Genomic DNA, 21,054 nt, shown 5'->3' with positions numbered 1-21,054 from the left:
AAAAAAACATTTGACTCTCAACCATTATAATTTTATCTTGACCATCATAATATTACTGCAAACTGTTTAAAAATTAAAATATTCTGTACCTAAGTTTATTTTAATATTATGAGTTCAATGTGTTTGGCATCACTATAGATGAGATAGATGAGCGGTAAAGTTATATTGATGGAGTTTTACTAGGAATAAAGATTTAACTGTTGATACGATTGTTTATTATTTCAATTTTATTTGTGATGATTTGAAGCTTGCAATGATTAATTTGAGTGTGGGGCTTAAGACATTGTCGTTGAAGGTTCTAAGTAGTGAAGAAGACAATGTTATAATCGCAAAAGAGTGACTCTCTTCTTCAAAGTTTAATGGCAATTTACACTATTCCATAGTTTCAAGGACAAATTTAACTATTTTTCACTATGCAAAATACTGATGTATTGGAGAGCTTCTGTCGTTAATAAATAAGGACATATTTGGACCAACCTTGTAATTACTAGAATATTTTTATAACTACAGTTTTTCTCAACAATCATATACATAAACAAAAACACCTAAATAATTACCTTCTTGCAACTTTTACACCTCAATCATCTATTATTCTATTTACCTATTTAAATTATCACATTTTTCGTAAGCTTCATAACCAAACAATTCATTCATTTGTATTAAATACACCTTAATATTGAGTTGGTCTTTACAAGCCTATTATTGAATGAAATCAAATATTTAATCAACTCATCATCGAAGTGTATTTAAATATATAAACTAAGTAATAATTTAGATAAATAAGAAGAATAATAGACCGCTGAGATACGAAACTCGCGAAAAAAAGTCATAACTAGGCATGTATTTGAGGGGAAAAAAAGACATAAATGATTCCCTCTCCTCATTCTACAAAATCTTCCCTCTTTCCTAAATTGCTTCACTCCCCTAAAGAAAACTTCATCTTTCACTTCCAAGCTCCAATTTCACAAAAATGGGGAACCCTAAGAGACAATCAAGTGATAGGAACGAAGAACTGCACGCGGCGGCTCGATCTGGGGATCTTAACGCTGTTCAAGCACTATGCAGCACCAATCCTTTAGCTGTCAACTCTAGGGATAAACACTCTCGTACACCGTATGTTTTCGTTAATCTCCTTCTTCAATCTTAAAATTTTCTATTGTTTATATGTTTGTTTTGATGAATTTAGACTTAAAAACGAAATGGGGTTTCACAAAATGGGTTATTGGAGGTGGGAATTTACTATGAGGGTCTAATTCATTGATGAAACATCTATATTCGGATTTGTAGGATTCAATAAAATGATTGAAGACGTAATTATGAAGCTTTTTGATAGTGGGCATTTCTAGTTTGGGACTTAACTAAGAAAATGAAGGAATTGAGAGCTAATTGGGGAATGTTTCATTTGTGGCAACTGCACATTTGTACTATTGTGGCGAAAGAGTAATGAGTCTGCATCCACTGGTTTAAAATCTAGGGTTCCCCGTGGAGTAGTTAAGGTGATAAGCAAGGTGGGAATGGGGTTTCGCGAGGTAGCTAAGGTGAGAAGTATCTGAGAGCTAATTGGGGAATGTTGTTTTGTGGAAACAGCACATTTGTACCATTGCGGTGAAAGAGTACTGAGTTTGCACTCACTGGTTTGAAATCTAGGGTCCATCGTGGAGTAGCTAAGGTGATAAGCAAGGGCAAAACACTTGTCGTTTGTAGAAAATCATATATTTTTGTAGGTGGGAATGTACTATGAGGGTGTAATACGTTGCTGAAATATCTAAATTTGAATTGTAGTATCTTTTTGAAGATGGAATTATGAATCTTTTTGATGGTGGGTATTTCTAAAATTTCACTTTAAGGAACTTATCCAGAAAAAAGGGAATTGGGAAGTGTTAAGGAGCTAATTAGCGAATGTTGTTTTGTGGCAACAGAACATTTGTACCCATTGTGGCAAAAGAGTAGTGGGTCTGCATCCACTGATTTGAATCTAGGGTCCGTCTTTGGGTAGCTAAGGTGACAAGCAAAGGGCAAAACACCATTTTGTCGTCACCGCTAGTGTATTATTAGCTAAATTTTGATAGAAGTTGAGAATATTTGGTTTCCTGAATAACTGTTACTTTGTATTTCCTACAAAGAGGACTGTAAATCCACTAGTTTTGATAGAAGTTATTCTAAGATTCTACATTATTTTACTTTTTGAGGTGTTTCTGATTTTATTTCCCACTGTATATGCTGTTTTCCTTTTGTACTTATGACTTTAGTTGTGATAAGGGACTTCTGATTAATTTTAGTTTTGCTACATTATTGACACAAAACTTTGTTTATGCTGGAGGGTGAATGTTATTCTGAATGTTTATATTCAAGTCTGAGAAAATATATAGATTTCTGCAGACGGTTTTCAAGTCAAACTTCTAAGCTGCTAGCTTTGGTATTAGAGATTATTCACATCCTTGTTTAGCATATTTGATGACTCATCCATGTAAGCTGTAGCTATGCTAAAAAAACCGAACTGTTAGTTTTAGGTCACATTATATGTCATTTTACAAACAAACTTCTCAGTAAATCTGAAGGAACTAGGAAGGCCTTAATCTTTCACAACTTCTGCTCATATGTATATTACATTTTCTGCCTCTTTTTTTTTAACTGAGAAATCCATCTAAAGCAGACCATTTGGCCCAACTGCAGCCCCCGAAACTCGAAGATGATGAGTCCACCCCTCTACCCTTAATAACTTAAATACCAGAGTTAGTTTGCTTCAGTTGTGGCAGGGCTTGATTCTGTGACCTAAGATACAAGTCTCCCAACCTTTGCCGATTGAGGGGTTACCCCCAGGGCAATATATTACATTTTTTTCTCTTCTACCATACTTTTAGCTTTAAGAATTACTTCAAGGGCATGACACCTGTCAAAGTGAGGCTTTCTTTACCCATTTGGATGCTTGTTCCAATAAATAATTTCTAAGGTTTGGTCTTTGTATCTTCTTTCATTTATGGAGAGACATCTAAACCTCAGCTGCTAGAACTTTATGACCGTGTTTCCTGCCCCTTGAGGAGTGCTACAGACCAAAAAGAATATGTAGAATATTCGTTTGTATTACTTTTGTGTAAGTGCTAAAATTTTTAACTTGACAATCTGAAAGAATGATTGTATCGAGGTCTGCCCATGGAGATAACCTTATAGGATATCCATTGATATATGAGAAAAAACTTCATTCAATGGAGCTTACATTTGGTCTTCTCATGTACTTATGATTTTAGAAGTAGGGAAAGGAAGTGCCTAAGTGGATATATTGTAGTAATACTCAACATATGTGAAGAGTTTGGCATGACAAAGAAAGGCAATTTGTGCTGTTAGCGATTCTTAAAGGGGATCTTCACAAAGTTTTTTGGGCAAAGATTAGTCTTTTGCGATTATCACAAGCCTAAGGTTGTGTGATTATCTCTTCTACTTTCTTAGCACCTGCTTTATGTGTGGTTTTATGCCTTTACATGTAAACTAATGCTCCAAATATATTCTGTGGCTATTGTTATATTTTTACTGGCTTGTAACATTCATTCCCCACATTAACATACTGTTAGGTGAGAAAGATCCGCTTTGAGTTACCAAGAATATTCATCATAGAAAAAATCTACTTCTTATTGCTGACTATGAACAGATTTTCTCCCTAGGTATAAGTATTGCACTCAATGAGTGCTGTTTGATGACTTAACAAAGATGTTGAGATAATAGAAAAAGAGAACAAGAGATGTACATTGGAAACTCAAACAAAATGATTCATAACACTACATTTACTCGTAGGTTAGGTACTCGATAGAACAGTCGAGCTGGATGCAAACTGGACATTATCATTAAACTAAAATAAAGTGAAAATTTATGATACTACCTTTTATAGGTTCAATGAATTCATTTGTCTATAACTGAGAAGAAAGGATGGACACATATTGTTTTATGATATTGCTTCATCTCCATAAGTCCCCTTCATATCTGATTGGTTCTCACCACTGTTGTCAACACTTCATTACCTGATATATGTCTATTATCTCATTGGTCATGTCCTTTGTCCTCTGAAGATATTTTATTCAACTACTTAATCAATGTCACTTTGTGGTTCAGTTTTCAATTTCTTTCCTCCTGAGATTCTGACCCCCGCTGACTTCAATACTACCATAATGTGGCCAGTTTTGAATGTCCCTCTGTGCTTTATTTTGGTAACATCTCTCAAGTGAATCGAGTCACTTTGATCCAGTAATTTTATATATCACTTTGCTTTACTTTTTATTTGTAAATTATCTTGCCTTATTAATGCGTTTTAAAATGGTCTTCAGGCTCCATCTAGCAGCATGGTCTGGCCATTCCCAGATTGTGGATTATCTCTGCAAAAACAAAGCTGATGTTGGGGCTGCTGCTATGGATGACATGGGTGCAATTCACTTTGCTGCTCAAAAAGGTCATTTGGAAGTTGTTAGGCTTCTTGTTAGTTCTGGAGTGTCCGTCAAATCATGCAACCGCAAGGGTATGACTGCCCTTCATTATGCTGCCCAAGGGTCTCACTTAGAACTCGTCAAGTATTTGCTGAAGAAAGGTGCAAATGTTAAAACTAAAAACAAGGCAGGGAAAACCTCCATTGATCTCGCAAGCAATGAAGAAGTCAGCTCCATTTTACGTCAACCTGAAACTGCATCCTCCAAAGAAGCTCTAAATGATGAAGAGAACAAGGTTGAATCAGAATCAAAGTCATCTTCGCAGGAGGAGAAGATAGAGAGAGCTGATGACAAAGCTGCTGCAGCTGAGGAAGGGGAAATTGTGGCTGAGAAAGATGAATCGCTCAAGAGAAAGGGTGATGGAGATGAAACCAAGGAGAAGTCAAAAGAAACAAAGAAAGCGAAAGTCGCTTTAAATCATCTTCTAACCTCAGATGACAACCAAGAAGATGAAGAAAATTTTTGAGAACCTCTAATAAAGTGTTACTGACATGTAAACTAGCTATTCTACTAGCAGAGTAGTTCACTAAGAGAATCTTATAGATATGTTCTTTTCATTTAAAAGAACAACCATTATGCTATCGTGTAATTTGAGTTGGTGAATGGAAACTTTCCTCCGACTTTATCATCAATTTTGATTTCGATATAACACCCCTGGAATTGCAGTTCTTCCTCAGACCCTGCATGAACACGGGATTGTTTTGTGCCCAGAAACAGGTTCATGTTACCCTACTAGAAGTAAGTTGTTTTTGCCAAGTGTGAAGGAAATTTAAGTCAATGATTTCGACATCTAATGCATATCTAATATTTGTTGAAAATTTTAGTAGGTTTGCACATATATATTATGTTTCGTATCAAAAATACTGGATTCGAATGGACATGCCAAGAGGCTAGATCGTCAGTGAGTGGGTGAGTGGCTTCATTCCAAATAGCATGTGTACTTGCATTGACTTATTATGTAATATAGATTCCTAAAGGCACCCTTCTCTTTCAAGAAGTTTCGCAACATGTCAAACTCCAATAAAGTTCTTCACATTACATCAAATGAAACGACGATTCATTTGCTAGTATTTGTTTACTTTGCATCAAATGAAACAACTCAATTCACTAGCTAATATTTGTTTAATCATTCAAATAGTGACTGCATTATACCTTTTCCATATCATCCATCAAATACATGTCGTTGAAATAACTTTTCAATATTTTAAATTTCAGTACCACTTTTGCTACATACCCATCCACCACTTCATCATATCCTCCACTTGTTTAAATTGTTGTGTCCAAGAGAACTTTGGGCCATTTTTTTAAAAAACAATTTTAGTTTTCCAGAGTTGCTTAAGGTCACAAATTGTCATGGCATCCGTTTAATAAAAGTGAATTCTACTATCAAGTTCTTTTTGTTGTACCAATGAATCTTTCATTACTGTTTGTTCATTGAAACAATTTATTATTATCTTTAAAGTTAAGTGGCAGATCAAATTCGAGTGCATTTGCACATACATGTCATTGAAGGTGCGTCTCGTGTTATTATTGTTGTTTATGAATTTTTCATTATAAATTGAGTTCCACCAATGCATTTTCTAGTTAAACCACATAACAAATCACTGCATAACTCTAATCAATAACCAAACGATCCCAGAAAAGAAAATAAATTGTCTGCAAAAAATATCAGTCTCTAGGGGATAGTCTTCCTGATTGAAACTCAAGAAAAGACATGAACAAGGAACCCCTAGTGGCTTTTCAATATAGCTTATGTATTTTTGTTAAGTACTGTCGTCAATTCATCTAAACAGCACTTGACCGTCCATAAGCACAATTCACATGAAATCACACAAGTAAGGTCATAATCCCTTCTTACCTGCTCGACTCGAGTACAACAAATCAAAGAATATTAGTTAGTTTACACTCTAATTATCAAATGGCCTCAGAATTGCAGAATTAACATCAAGGCCTAAAAAAGACCATTCAGTCCCGAAAGATGGTGTTTTTTCATAATAGATCTCCTCACAGGCCAAAATAAAACATTAAAATATGAATTTTGATTATAAAAAATGTACTTCTCATGGCAAATCCCAAATAGTAATAGCAGAGATTCTGCTCTACAAGGCTATAGGATATGAGAATACCATTTTCGGATAATAAAGCAATATGATTCTTTCGAAGAAAGACTCATATACTGCTAAAAAATCAACAAAAAGGGATTAATTTCTGATGATTTTTTCGCATTTTGGGTTATGCGGCTATCAAATCAAACCCGCCCCAAATTCAAAAGTGAATCATCATGAATAGAAAAGGTTATATTTTTGAGAAAAATAGCAGTAGTAAAAAAATTCTGACAAAATATACATAACTAAGCAAATACGAACTCAACGAATTAACTTACAACAATCGGAAAAAATGGAAGAGTTAGGCATCATCAAAGCCGGCGATGGAAGAAGGGAAGGGACGATCTGAGGATTTTATAGATGGTAAATTATGTTATTATTAGGTCTGGATGGCGGCGTCATTGTGGGCTTTTTTCAAAGCATATTAGGTCAAATTTCAATGTGGGCCGATTTTTCAGTTTTAGATATGTGTAAGAGAGTAAGGCCCTAAAGATGTTCACAACAACAACCACGCGGAGTCTGAGAAGATAAAGTGTATGCAAATACATTATATTATTACGTTAAAGTTAGAGAGATTATTTTTTATAGATTCTTCATTTAAAGAAAAAAACAATTCAAAATACTACACCTTCCGGACCGAAAATGAAGAAAATCATGACAAAATATCATAGGCAATACGATAATAATTGAAGTTTAATGAAAAAACTAGATAATAACCAAATTGAAAGAAGAAAAAATTATAAGAGTAATACTACCACAAATAATACGAATAAAAGCATAAAAAATAAGTGAGACATTGCTCAACTATCTAACTAACATCTTACTCTAATTTTGGGACTCGTTTAGTACGAGGGATAAGAAATGATTAATTCAAGATTTTTTAGAACAAGTTTATCCCATATTTTAAAATTACAATACATACTTATCTCGAAATTAGTTATTCTAAAATTATAATGTCATTTATATTCTATATTATAGATAAATAACAATCTTAAAATAACTAATCTCAAATAACTTGTTTTCGACCAAACGATACCTTAATAGTAAAAAAGTATACTTATTGGACTAGTTTGAGAACCCATCCAAAATATAAAACCATTTTCAGCCTCTTCTTCTTTCCCAAAGGCAAAAGTGACCATGTAGATTTACAACTTAATTTTTTTAAAAAAGAAGAAGAAAGAAGGTAATTTTAATTTAATTTTATTTTTTGGTTTTTTTATTCATGTTTGATACTTATATTGGATGATTAAATTCAGATTCGCATCGGAAAATTGAATTCTAATGGCCACCTATGATTTAACACTTCCACCAGCATTAGTAGGTAATTAACTGCAGTTGTAGTTGATTCTTCAGTTCTTCTATTCCAAAAAACAAAGAGCAAAATAACAAGCCTTTTGAATTAGTTACACTTTAATTTAGCTATTGAACGCCGAGCGGAAAACCAAAATGACATCAATCGTTTGGATCACCCACTTTCATATTAAAAAATTAATGTTGCTCTGATCTGTCGTTATCTTCAATCAGGTGTTCTCAGTGACAGAAATAAAGTACCTTTTTTTTCTTTACAGCTTCATCCACTTGTACTTTTAGCTGTTCATGGTGTACATATTGCTGTGGAGTTTGGATCCATTTAGGGTACACATCAGGTGGGTCTTCTATTTGACTTCAAAGACACAAATTTTCTACATTGTTCCTTTAGTTATGAAAAAAGAATAACTGATAGTTTCGTATTTTGATAAATAGTCGATAGCTTAGGTAGAAAAAGTGAATATATAGTTTAGATAGAAAACTCGCATAAACATGATATTTCAGTATATTTCTAACCATTTACTCAAGGTCTGACCTCGTGGTCAATGAAATAGTTGAGAGAAGGTCAATTTAAGTGGAGAAAAAAATATTAGGTGATTCTTCATCCCTTCTAGCCTATGTGGACAGAGTTAGTTGGTAGGTGTTGTCGGAGGGGAGTGATAGGTATTCCACGTAATTAGTCGAGATGTATCAAAGTTAGTCGGTCCAATTATGCACCAATGAAAATCTACCAGTTAGTCGGTCCAATAGCAATAAATCCACCCCATCTGAATGATAAACTATTATCATAACCACAATCTGTCTGATCCACACTGTTCTTTTCTTTCTTCTCAAGTTTCAACTAGTTAACTGAATCAATGGCATCATTTAGTAATTCACAATACTGTCCTCCACGGAAGTATGATGTCTTTCTAAGTTTTAGAGGTGAAGATACTCGTAGAACATTTACGAGTCACTTGTATGAAGGTTTGAAAAATAGGGGAATATTCACTTTTCAAGACGTGAAAAGGCTAGATCATGGCGATTCGATTCCAGAAGAACTCGTGAAAGCTATCAAAGAGTCTCAAATTTCCCTTGTCGTTTTCTCGAAGAATTATGGTGCATCGAGGTGGTGCTTGAATGAACTAGCGAAGATCATGGAATGTAAGGACAAAAATGAACAAACTGTTATACCGGTTTTCTATGATGTGGATCCATCACATGTTCGAAACCAAAGGGAGAGCTTTGGAGAAGCATTTTCCAAACATGAATCGAAGTATAAGGATGATGTCGAGGGAATGCAGAAAGTGCAAAGATGGAGGACTGCCTTAACTGTTGCGGCAAATCTAAAAGGATATGATATCCGTGACGGGTGAGTTAAAAACACATATTTGCTTTTAATCAAAGTGTTTCCATTCAAATGCTTGTACATTTTTTTCCCAAAAAAAAGAATGGTGGTAGATTATAAATGTTCCTATCAGTAAGAAGGCATATATAGTCCTAGAGAAAACATTAAAATCGTCATAAACTGTTTAACTTAAATATTAATCAATCCTCTTATTCATGTAGGATTGAATCAGAGAAGATTCAACAGATTGTGGACCACATTTCTACCAAATTATGCAAGAGTGTGTATTCTTTATCTTCTTTGCAAGATGTTGTGGGAATAAATGCTCATTTAGAGAAACTAAAATCCCGGCTTCAGATAGAAATCAACGATGTTCGGATTGTAGGGATTTGGGGAATAGGAGGAGTCGGTAAAACAACAATAGCAAAAGCAATCTTTGATACCTTATCTTATCAATTTAAAGCTGCTTGTTTTCTTGCAGATGTTAAAGAAAATGCAAAAAAGAATCAAATGCATTCTTTACAAAATATCCTTCTATCTGAACTGTTAAGAAAAAAAGATGATTACGTTAATAATAAGTACGAAGGGAAGAGCATAATTCCGAGCAGACTTTGTTCAATGAAGGTTCTAATTGTGCTTGATGACATAGATCATAGTGATCATTTGGAGTATTTAGCAGGTGATCTTCGTTGGTTTGGTAATGGGAGCAGAGTTGTTGTAACAACTAGAAATAGACATTTGATAGAGAAGGATGATGCAATATATGAAGTGCCTACATTACCTGATCATGAAGCTATGCAATTATTCAATCAACATGCTTTCAAACAAGAAGTTCCTGATAAGCGTTTTAAGAAGTTCTCGTTGGAGTTGGTAAATAATGCTAAAGGCCTCCCTCTAGCCCTCAAGGTGTGGGGTTCGTTGTTGCATAAGAAAGGCCTAACTCAGTGGGGAAGAACTATAGACCAAATAAAGAATAACTCGATTACAGAAATTGTTGAAAAACTCAAAATAAGTTATGATGGACTGGAGCCCGAAGAGCAAAAGATATTTCTAGATATAGCATGTTTCTTCCGAGGATATGAGAAAAAAGAAGTCATTCAAATCCTTGGAAGTTGTGATTTTGGTGTTGAATACGGATTGGATGTCCTAATCGACAAATCTCTTGTTTTCATTTCCAAAAATGATACGATTGAAATGCATGACTTGATTCAAGATATGGGTAGATATGTGGTGAAAATGCAAAAAGACTCGGGAGAACAGAGCAGACTATGGGCCGCTGAAGATTTCGAAGAAGTGATAGTCAACAATACAGTAAGTAGGCTAAACAATGCAGTAATATTCAATTTCTGGTTTTCATATTCCTAAGACATATAGGGCAATCAACTCCAGTTATTTGTTCCTCTTGCTTCATATTCTTGCAAGTACACCATTTTAGTTGTTTACTTTAGTAGGAGAAGCAAAAGTAATATAAATTTCATAACGTGGCTAATTCATCAAGTAGGCATTTTTAATTAACGCAGCCTAATTCTTTCATCTTATGTTTTTTTTTTTTTTGATAACCGAGAAATCCGTCTGTGACCCGCCCTTTGGACCAATCGCAGCCTTCTAAACTCGGTGGATAATGGGCCCGCCCCTCTACCCTTCTCCACTTAAATACCGGGCTTCACTTTGCATGGTGTGGGGCTTGAACCTGTGACCTAAGCCACAAATCCTCCACCTTTTGCCACTTGAGCTAGGCCTTGGGGGCTTCTTTCATCTTATGTTATTAAGCCATGAATTAGTATAGTAGCCGTTTAATATGTTTAACGCAGTTTTTTCCTTTGTATTATCTTGAAATTCGTACGATATTTGGATTCGAAGTTATGCTTTGTAGACTAATGATCCTTTTATCAGGGGACAAAAGCAGTGGAAGCAATCTGGCTACATTATATTCAAAATCTATGCTTTAGCAAAAAAACCATGAAAAAGATGAAAAAGCTTAGAGTACTATACATCGGTCGTTTTCATACACATAATGACACAATTGAGTACCTGCCCAACAACTTGCGTTGGTTTGAGTGTATTTGGTATCCTTGGAAATCATTGCCAGAAAATTTTGAACCCAAAAGACTTGTTCATCTTGATCTCCAGTACAGTTTGCTGCGTTATTTATGGATTGGCACAAAGGTACAATTGCTGAATTCAGTTTTAGTTTTCTTTGTGGTTAAATACATAGATAGACACTCAATGTTGACAACAAGTGTTAATTAGACATCTTAACTATTCTAGTGACCATAAATACACCTTTGATTGATATAACTCGTGAGTTGTCTTTTGAATACCCCAACCTGAATTGGCAACGGTGTGAAATACAATTGCTTCGCGTTGAGTGATTTAATAACCAGCAACAGCTGTTCAAATAATAGGAAGGGGATTGGTATGTGATTTGCGAGGAGAGTAGGGGTTACTTAAGACAATTGCAACATTCAATTGTGCACCGAATAAAACATGTCAAGTTTAAGGGGGTTTTAGGTATTCTACCTTTGTCTGAACATGTAATTTCATATAAAAGTAAACTTAAAGAATTTCTAATTTCACACGTCGACTCTCATAATCTAAATGTCATTACTTATTTTTAGTCTAAGGAGTAAATTTAACACAAACGTCATTCTTTCTGTGTTTTGAATATATAGCAGCATTTTCCGTCTCTACGAAGGATAAATCTCAACTTCTCTAGAAGCCTGATACGAACACCAGATTTCACGGGGATGCCAAATCTGGAGTATTTGAATCTGGAGGGATGTAGTAATCTTGAAGAGGTTCACCATTCCCTGGGATGTTCCAGGAAACTCATCGAGTTAAATTTGAGTTGGTGTGTAAGCCTTAAGAGGTTTCCATATGTTAACGTGGAATCTCTTGAGTCTCTGAATCTACAACATTGCTCTAGTTTGGAGAAGTTCCCTGAAATCCTCGGAAGAATCAAGCCATTGGAGTTAGATATTCAAATCAAATGAGAAAAAATGTGATAGGGGAACTACCATCATCTGTTTTTCAGCACCAAGCACGTCTTACGGAGCTAGATTTGAGCTTTTTAATCAACATTATAGTTCTTCCAAACAGCATTGGCATGTTGAAAGGTTTGGTGAAGCTACATGTGCGGTACTGCTCAAAACTTGAAATCTTGCCAGAAGAGATAGGTGATTTAGAAAACTTGGAGAAGCTTGATGCCAGCTATAGTAGGCTAATCTCGCAGCCTCCGGCTTCCATCGTCCGCTTGAAAAAGCTTAAATTCTTGAGTTTTGAGAAAGGAAATACAAAAGTAGGCCATAAAGATGGAGTGTGCTTTGTGTTCCCACAGGTGAATGAAGGGTTATGCTCATTGGAATATCTGAATCTCAATTACTGCAATCTGATAGATGGAGGACTTCCGGAAGACATTGGATGTTTATCCTCTTTAAAAGAGTTGTATCTCTGGGGAAATAATTTTGAGCATTTGCCTCGAAGCATGGCCCAACTTGGCGCTCTTAAATTCTTGAATTTATCACACTGCAAGAAGCTTAAAGAGTTGCCAGGTTTCACGGGGATGCCAAACTTGGAGACTTTGAATCCGATAAAATGTATGAATCTCTTCGAGATTCATCATTCCCTGGGATTTCTCAAAAAGCTCTGTGGATTAACATTGACGAATTGTATACAACTTAAGAGGTTTCCAGGTCTGTGCATTGATTCTCTTAAGTATCTGTGTCTACGGGATTGCTCTAGTTTAGAAAAATTTCCAGAAATCTTCGGAAGCATGAAACTGAAGTCGAACATTCACATGCTAGACAATGTAATGAGGGACCTAAATTCAATGTATATTTCATTTCCACGTTCCTTGTCTCAGGATATCGTTTCGTTGCAGCAAGGCATGATCTCTGCTTCAGATTCCTTGTCACTAAGAGTGTTTACCGTTGTGCATTGTGGGAATAAGATCCCAAGTTTGTTCCACCATCGGGGAACTGGTAAAACTGTATCAGTCAATTTGCCTAAAAATTGGTATGTACGTGATGACTTGTTGGGATTTGCTGTATGTTACTCTGGCAACCTAATTGACACCACAGCTCACTTGATTCCCTTACGTGATGATGGGATGCCATGGATGACCCAAAAACTTGAATTATCCTCCCTTCCAAATTATGATACAGGATGTACCATTCATTTTTTCTTGGTACCTCTTGCTAGCTTATGGGATACGTCTACGGCAAATGGTAATACACCGAATGACTATGGGCTTATTACATTTTCTTTTTCCGGAGGAATAGAGGAGTATGGATTTCGTTTGTTGTATAAAGATGAACTCCAGGGAAAATACTGATGAGCATTGAATTGGGACAAGGACTAGCAGATATGTCACCAGCCTTAAGACACTCAAACTTGGTCTCAGATGGAAAGTAAGCGCTCTAACTTTGAGTATGACACCTCAACTAATAAAAAATAGATTTCTTTTTAGCACATTCCAAGTTCATTAAAGGCCTTTTTATTATATTCATTTGTTGTAGTTTTCATTACTACTTATTCTCATGACTCTTCATTTTCCTTCTTTATTCTAGCAATAAATAAATTAACATTTGTAGATAAGAATGAATGAATGAATGAATATATACATGATGATGAGTATCTCAATTATTGAACTCCTAATGCCCTACACTAATATTTAAATGAATTTTGGAGTCTCTATTTTCACACTTTCTTTACTTTAGTTGTAACAAAATAATTGAAGGTGATTATCAGGTTTGGAAAAGTGAGCAATGTGGTGGAACCCAAATAGCAAAATATGCATCAAAAGCTTGACTTAGACTTAGTGGTCACTGTACAAGCATTATCCCCTTTTTTGTATCTTACTAAAATAAAGATATGATCAATGAAGTGAGTTAAGAATTATGAGGTCTCGAGTCAACTCTTAACAAAGACAAGAGACTATGTGATTTCTTTCATTTGTTCGGTGGATAGAGTTACCTAGTACACCAAATATTGCTGGTGGGAGGCTGATAGGAGGTGGTAGATATCATGTAGAATTAATCAAGTGCGCGCAAATTGGTCCGGACACCAAGATTATAAAAAATAATAATAATTAAAATAAAGGAAGTGGTGTCTGAACACTTTTTCCTTTTTTGTTTGTAAATGAATGATGTAAGATGTTGTCTGTACAGCTGTACTGATAGGCTTATATGTGTTGCAATATCTTGTTTCCTTTTTTTAGTTTTGTTATTTTCTCCTTTTTCCAATGACATTCCAGAAAGCTTCATATATTGAAATTCAAATTTCAAATCTTTGTAGGTAGGATTCTCAAGTATTACAGGGATCCAGAATATGAACCATAAAAGAAAATACTTATTAAACCGATTACAAGAATATCAGTTACAATACCTATTATCCAAAGAGGAATCCTTACAGTAGTATCGGCCATTTATTCCACTTCCTTTCAGATTTTATCAAGTGATCATGCTAGAGACATAAACAATCATGGATAATTAAATTATGAGATCCTTCCGAATGAGCTTTCAAAATAAAAAATAAAAATCAAGAAAAAGTGAATGCCCAGCTTTAGGAAACATAACAATTATTCAGAAAGACAACCTTTATTATATTGACTGACATAATAGTAGTGCTTCTACTATTTATCACACTTTATCATTTCCAGTGTGCAAATTGCTTCCATATTTAACAGTGTTGTCAAAGGCGCACTTAAGCCCAAAAAAACAAGGCTCAATACGTGTTGAGCGCTTAATCTCGCTTAATGTGCGCTTCATTGTTGTCATCAAGGTTCTAAGACATACTTTTCCTTGTCAATGAGCTTCTTTTGAAGAGGCGACACTAAACCATTGATATTTCACTTTATTTTTGTTCATAGAGTTGTCATTCATGCTTATATTTATTATTCTTGGACTAATTAAACATATATATTTATATTTTCTTGCTCCCTTTGCGCCTTTTCATGCACGTTTTATTTGCCCTTTGCGCTTAAAACCCCAATGAACCTTAGAGCTTTTTGCGCTATTTGCTTTTGTTACNAAAATAATTGCATCTAATTAATTTATATTCTAAAGTGAATGAAACACAATTAATTTGAGTTTTGACTTAGTTTAATACTATTATTTGTGTTTTGTGTTTGTTTGATACTATTAAAAATATTGGATAATAAGTTTATTTTTTAATATTAACAATTTTAAAGACATTTTAGTTATTCCAACAAATAAGTTATTTATCAATATTCTTTTTAATAAAATACATTATCTCTGCTTCAACATTTTTATCTTTTTATTTCTAAATTCAGCTTAAGCACTTAAAAAGTGTTTCTAAGTATGTATACCTAAAAATTACCTAAATCTAAGTGTCGAAAATTGAATGGAGCCTCAGACAACTATTATTGGTTGTGCCTCTACATCTTAAAATTTTTCACAAAATTCTTGCAATTCAATTTCCCCATCCAACTAATACAATAATTACAACAATACTAATAGATTATATAATCTACCCATCAGTTAAGCGAAAAATTACCAATCTTAATGTAATTATTTTGAGTTTTATATAGTTTTTCCAAAGGGAAAATATTCTTAAATCCTATTTACTCCAATTCATTCGAGCACATGGGTTAAGTGATAAAGGCTAATAATTAAATTATGGATTTGATCCATTAACCATCAACTAGCATAAATTATTTAAAATTACTCATATATTAATAATCATACTTAAACAAATAGTTCGAAATTTCATAACCAATTTCACCGACTGATCAAGAAATTACTACTCGGGGGCAACTATCGAGAAGGGTAAAATAGTACCCCCTCGGTTTCAAAAAGAATGATCTCCTTTCCTTTTTAGTCTGTTTGAAAAAGAATGACTTCTTTCCTTTTTTGGTAACATTTTAATTTCAGCTTTTCACGTGGTATGTTTAAAGCCACAAGATTGAAGATCAATTTAGTACATTGACATAACTTTAATTTAGGATCACAAAATTCAAAAGTCTTCTTTAATTTCTCAAATTTTATGTCAAGTCAAATTAGATCACTCTTTATAAAACGAAGAGAGTAACTTTATGAAAATTTTAAAAAATGACCTTCCGGGCCTTACAAATAATCTAGTCAATTATTAGAAAATGACTGCAATTTGAAGATACATTCTAGGAAACTTGGAGCAATTACTAGTATTTAATACCCTGACCAGCTCAGTTAATATACTTGTAAATCAAATCTCTTCATTCACAAATCGAATCGGAGATGGCTGCTTATGCTGCTGTAACTTCTCTGATGGGAACAGTGCACCTGATTTCGCAATCCAGCTTACACTTTCTGGAAAGTAACAAAGAATGTTCGAAATCACTCTACGAGAAGGTTGGTTCTCTGTTAGAGTTTCTTGACTATTCTGATAATGAACTGATGAAGGATCTGCAGAAAAAGGTCAAAGATCTAGCAAATGAAGTAGAAGATGAAGTCGAATCGCAAGTAGTGCGGATTATGGAGAACGATAAACATATTCAAACAGAGGCAAATGAGAGGCTTCGTAAGATCTTGGAACAAGCTATAGAAGACATCGATTCTGTGAATGAAGAGCTCAGAAAGCAGAGGAACAAGAATAACAATTCGCTATCTGGAAATTGTTCGCTTGGTGGTTGTACTTCACCACGATCGCATGTTTCAACCCTTGAGAACGACATGGTGGGGCACAGCGATGAACAAGCGAGAGTGCGGGGTGAGCTTACCGGGCCCTCATCTCAACTGGAAGTCATCTCCATTGCTGGGATGGGAGTCATAGGCAAGTCAACTTTTGCCAAAAAGATGTTTTCCGATCCCTCAATTGTGGGATTCTTCGATGTTCGTAGATGGATTACTGTGTCCAAGGACTACAGCTTAAGAAAGATGCTCATATCCCTCCTTCAAGACGCTATTGGCGTGAATGAAGAGCTTGATAAGAAACCCGATGATGAACTAGCTGATTGCTTGCAGAAAAGTCTCAAAGGAAGAAGGTATTTGATTGTTGTGGATGACATCTGGAGCACGAAAGCCTGGGAAGACATCAGACTATGGTTTCCAGAAAACAACAATAGAAGCCGAATTCTGTTGACTACTCGGATCATGGAGGTTGCTCGATATGCTAGCTATCCTAAGAATCCTTTTCCAATGCGTTTCCTAGATCCAGAAGAAAGTTGGAATTTGTTTTGCCAAAAGGCGTTTGGCAAAAATGATTGTCCAGCTGAATTTGAGAATGTCGGAAAGGTAATTGTAGGAAATTGCAACGGATTACCACTAATGATTTCTGTGACTGCAGGGTCTCTTTCTAGCGAGAAGATGCTGCGCAAGTGGCATGAAGTAGCTCGAAGTGTAAGCTCATTAGTAAACCTTGATGATTATCAACGTTGCTCAGGAGTACTCGCTTTGAGCTACAATCATCTTCCTTCCCACTTGAAAGCTTGCTTTCTGTATTTCGGAGTTTTCAAAAAAGCTAGTGAAATTTCTGTGGAAAACTTGATTAGATTATGGATGGCAGAAGGACTCTTTAAGCTGAGGGGGATTGGGGATTTGGAAAAAGAAGCTTCTAGTCTACTACATGATCTTATTGATAAAAGTCTAATTGTTGCTTGCAAGCATAGTTTGGATGGTAAAATCAAGACATGTAAGATTCATGATCTTCTCCATGATTTATGCTTGGGAGAATTGGAAAGTGAGAGTCTTTTGTATGTTTCAGATACTGATGTTCTTCAACTTGGTCGGTGGGTTTCATTTCATCAACAGCCGATGCAAGAATTTTGTGATCTTCCCTTCCCTACTTATGGTAAAACACGTTCTCTTCATTTTCTTGAGGTAAAATCGTCCAATTTTAGATATGAATTAGGATTAGACCGTTTCAAACTTCTTAGATATGAATTAGGATTAGACCGTTTCAAACTTCTTAGAGTATTGGACTTGCTGGGATCGGGCCTGATACATTTCCCTAACGGATTATCAAACCTAGTTTCCTTAAGGTATTTGAGGGCTGGGTTCATCAGTGGATGTCTACCAATTTATAAACTTCAGAATTTACAATTTCTTAGTTTTCGTAATGTTCATAAGTATGTACCTGTTGATCATCACTTACCAGATGGAGCCTGGAAAATGTCTCAATTGAGGCATCTCGACGCTGCATTTTTTTGTTTGTGTTCTCCTCCAAAGGTATCTGGCAATAAGTACCGGGTTTTGGAAAACTTGCAAAGTGTTCATGGGCTGAGACCTGATTGTTGCACAAAAGAAATGTTTGAAGGGATTAAAAAGGTGAGAAAATTGGGGATTTGTGGCCAGGCTAGTCACTTCAATGATTCGCCCAAATGCCTAGATAATCTTAGATATTTACCTGAGCTAGAGGCACTAAAAATCTTATCATACGGCCATTACGGAAGTGATTTCCTTCATAGGCTTCCAGTTCCATGTGTGGGTTCTTTCCCACCGAATCTGAAGAAGCTGACAATTCAAGGAACTCATCTATTATGGTCGAAACTGACAATCATTAGCAAGTTGCCCAAACTCGAGGTGCTCCAATTGAAGAAATTAAAGTTGTTTGGTGATGAGCTTGGAGAAACTGCCTGGGAAGTATCAGAAATGGGAATTCGTAATTTGAAATTTTTGCTCATAGAGAAGATGGATCTTAAATGCTGGAAGGCTACCGACGATTCTTTCCCATGCCTTGAGCGCGTAATTATCAAAAACTGTTGTTCCTTGCAAGAGATTCCTAAAGAATTTGCAGAGAGTATGGCACTGAAGCGAATTGAGTTATGGGGATGTACTCCTTCCCTTGTGAATTTCGCTAAGGAGATCCAAGAAGAGCAAGAGATTTTGGGAAACAACATACTTCAAGTTTATGCCTATGACACAATTAGAGGTAAGTGGAATGATTCTTCAACATCCATTATATGTTTTACTAGTAATTAATTGACCTGATGACTTTGATTCAAAATTTTATGTGCATAACTACTAGTATTTCTTTTGACTGTAATAAGATGGGTAAAATTGAATATTTCATATGTATAGACTCTGTAAAAGTGCAAGGGGGGGGGGGGGGATGGAATTCATTAGATTGAATAAGTTGATCACATCTCTCTTACATCTTGAGAGGCCTAGTTTAGTCCATTATATTGTTGGGGCATTTGGTTATAGAAATTTGTTGGAAATGAAGACACTTTTGAAAGAGTAGCATGCCAATTATTGTAAAAATAATGTGCCCTTACATCTATGATAAGCGTACTGGGGAGATGTGATTAGACAGAACATGGTGCAGCTTCAGCTTATCGAGGACATGATCTTAAATCGGAGGGTGTAGAAGTCATGGATTAGGATAGAAGGTTAGTAGGTAGTATAGTGTTCTCTTGCTTCGGAAGGGTTTAGGCTTAGTGATGTGTGTATGTCGTAGTATTTGTTTTATTCTTGTAATGCCTTGCTTTTGCTTTCTATCACCATCTGTTTTTGTTAGGGTGTTTCAATTATTGCATTATTTTGTTCTTATTACTGTTTTCTTCCGTATTAGTTGCTTCACTGTCTTTTTCCTAGCTATTTTATACGTACTTTGATTTGTTGTACTCGAGTCGAAAGTCTTCAAGAAACACCCTCTCTACCTCCACGAGGTAGTGGTAAGGTATGTGTACACTCTACCCTCCCCAGACTCCACTTGTAGGATTTGATCACTAAGTATATATATATATTTTGTTGTTGTTACATATATGATCAGCAGGGTAACGTTTTCAACAATGGTTTAGATATGCTCTTCAATAACGTTTTTAACAATGGTTGAAGCTAGATATGTTAACTCTCTTAAAAATATGTGCAGAAGTATATATATGTCTTACCGAGGAAGAAGCTGGTGATAGAAGCTATTCTGGTTTACTTAAAAACTGGTTGCGGAAGATGATTGTGTGAAAATGAGTTTTAAGCAAGACTCATGAACGAAAGTTTTTTTCGTTTGGTTTAAAGCTGGTTTCCTCAAGGAATTTGCAGATCGTTTAAACATGAAGAAATAAACAAATGAAGCCAAGGACATTCAACATCTACTATATCCATCAAAAATAAGTTTCAACTTCATATATACTGTGTAAGTCTCCATCGGAACAGGTTTGGTTGAACTCCCTTACTCTGGCATCGCCCCTGGTGGGATTACACTGGATTGTTATTGTTGTTCTTGTTCTTGTATCTCATAAAATGTGGTTGATTTTATCATCAATACTCAAACTAGAATATGTAATAGTTCATTTGTACTTTTACCCCTATTTTGTGATGCTCTTTGAGCAAATAATTTTTTTGCGAGATATAAGTTTATATTTTCATATGATAATATTCTACAAGTAATTATGTCTTTGCGACAACTCTATTTTTATTTATTTTTTATTTTTCGTTCGACGTTCATTGCATTGTCAGAGAAAGTTATTTTTTTTCATAGTGCCAATAAAAAAATATATTATTCATTAATATAAATGTTTTTTTTAAGAATTGGTCAAGTCAATAACTATTTTACATGTTCACTATTGATTTGACATAATACTTAGAAAATAATTAGGGGTCGTCGGTTGGAAATAATAAATTATCTCGAAATAAGTTATTTTACCATGTATATGAAATAACTTACCTCATCATTAGTTAATGTATAAATCATGAAATGAATAATCTTGATACTTTTAAACAAATACGCATTTTATTTCTGAATTACTAAACCATATACGTACCTCACACCTGATAATTTTGTTACATCAATTTTTTATTATAATAAATTCAATGCTTTATATGTTGGTGGACTGGTGGTGCTTTGGAAATGCATTGGAAATTATAATTAATGTAATAAAATAAAGTATGAAATAAGTAATATATTATCT

The 21,054-nt window shown here is 34.9% G+C and overlaps 2 protein-coding genes, 1 non-coding gene and 1 pseudogene across 3 annotated transcripts in view; 3 read left to right on the top strand and 1 right to left on the bottom strand.

The window, feature by feature from the left end:
• The first annotated feature begins 872 nt into the window (after positions 1–872).
• On the top strand, positions 873–5,142 carry LOC125852734 (uncharacterized). The gene is made up of 2 exons (XM_049532433.1): positions 873–1,113; positions 4,314–5,142. Exons 1-2 carry the CDS (start codon positions 971–973, stop codon positions 4,933–4,935), a joined length of 765 nt encoding a protein of 254 aa, XP_049388390.1. The 5' UTR covers positions 873–970; the 3' UTR covers positions 4,936–5,142.
• Positions 5,143–6,388: 1,246 nt separating this feature from the next.
• Positions 6,389–6,483, bottom strand: LOC125852735 (small nucleolar RNA SNORD96 family). Its single transcript, XR_007445052.1, has one exon. It is a non-coding gene; the product is annotated as a small nucleolar RNA SNORD96 family (small nucleolar RNA).
• A 2,182-nt stretch (positions 6,484–8,665) lies between these two features.
• On the top strand, positions 8,666–13,571 carry LOC125852729 (TMV resistance protein N-like; annotated as a pseudogene).
• A 2,789-nt stretch (positions 13,572–16,360) lies between these two features.
• The window catches only part of LOC125852730 (putative late blight resistance protein homolog R1A-10), a 69,080-nt gene continuing 64,386 nt past the window's right edge, over positions 16,361–21,054 (top strand). Inside the window, exon 1 of the mRNA XM_049532430.1 lies at positions 16,361–18,472. Within this exon, the coding sequence (XP_049388387.1) occupies positions 16,445–18,472 (2,028 nt within the window). The 5' untranslated portion in view covers positions 16,361–16,444. The remainder of the gene's footprint in view (positions 18,473–21,054) is intronic.

This window comes from Solanum stenotomum, unplaced genomic scaffold (genome assembly GCF_019186545.1).
Source record: "Solanum stenotomum isolate F172 unplaced genomic scaffold, ASM1918654v1 scaffold469, whole genome shotgun sequence".
NCBI lineage: Eukaryota > Viridiplantae > Streptophyta > Magnoliopsida > Solanales > Solanaceae > Solanum > Solanum stenotomum.
Note: the sequence above shows the minus strand (reverse complement) of the source record. Positions and strands in the feature narration are given on the sequence as shown.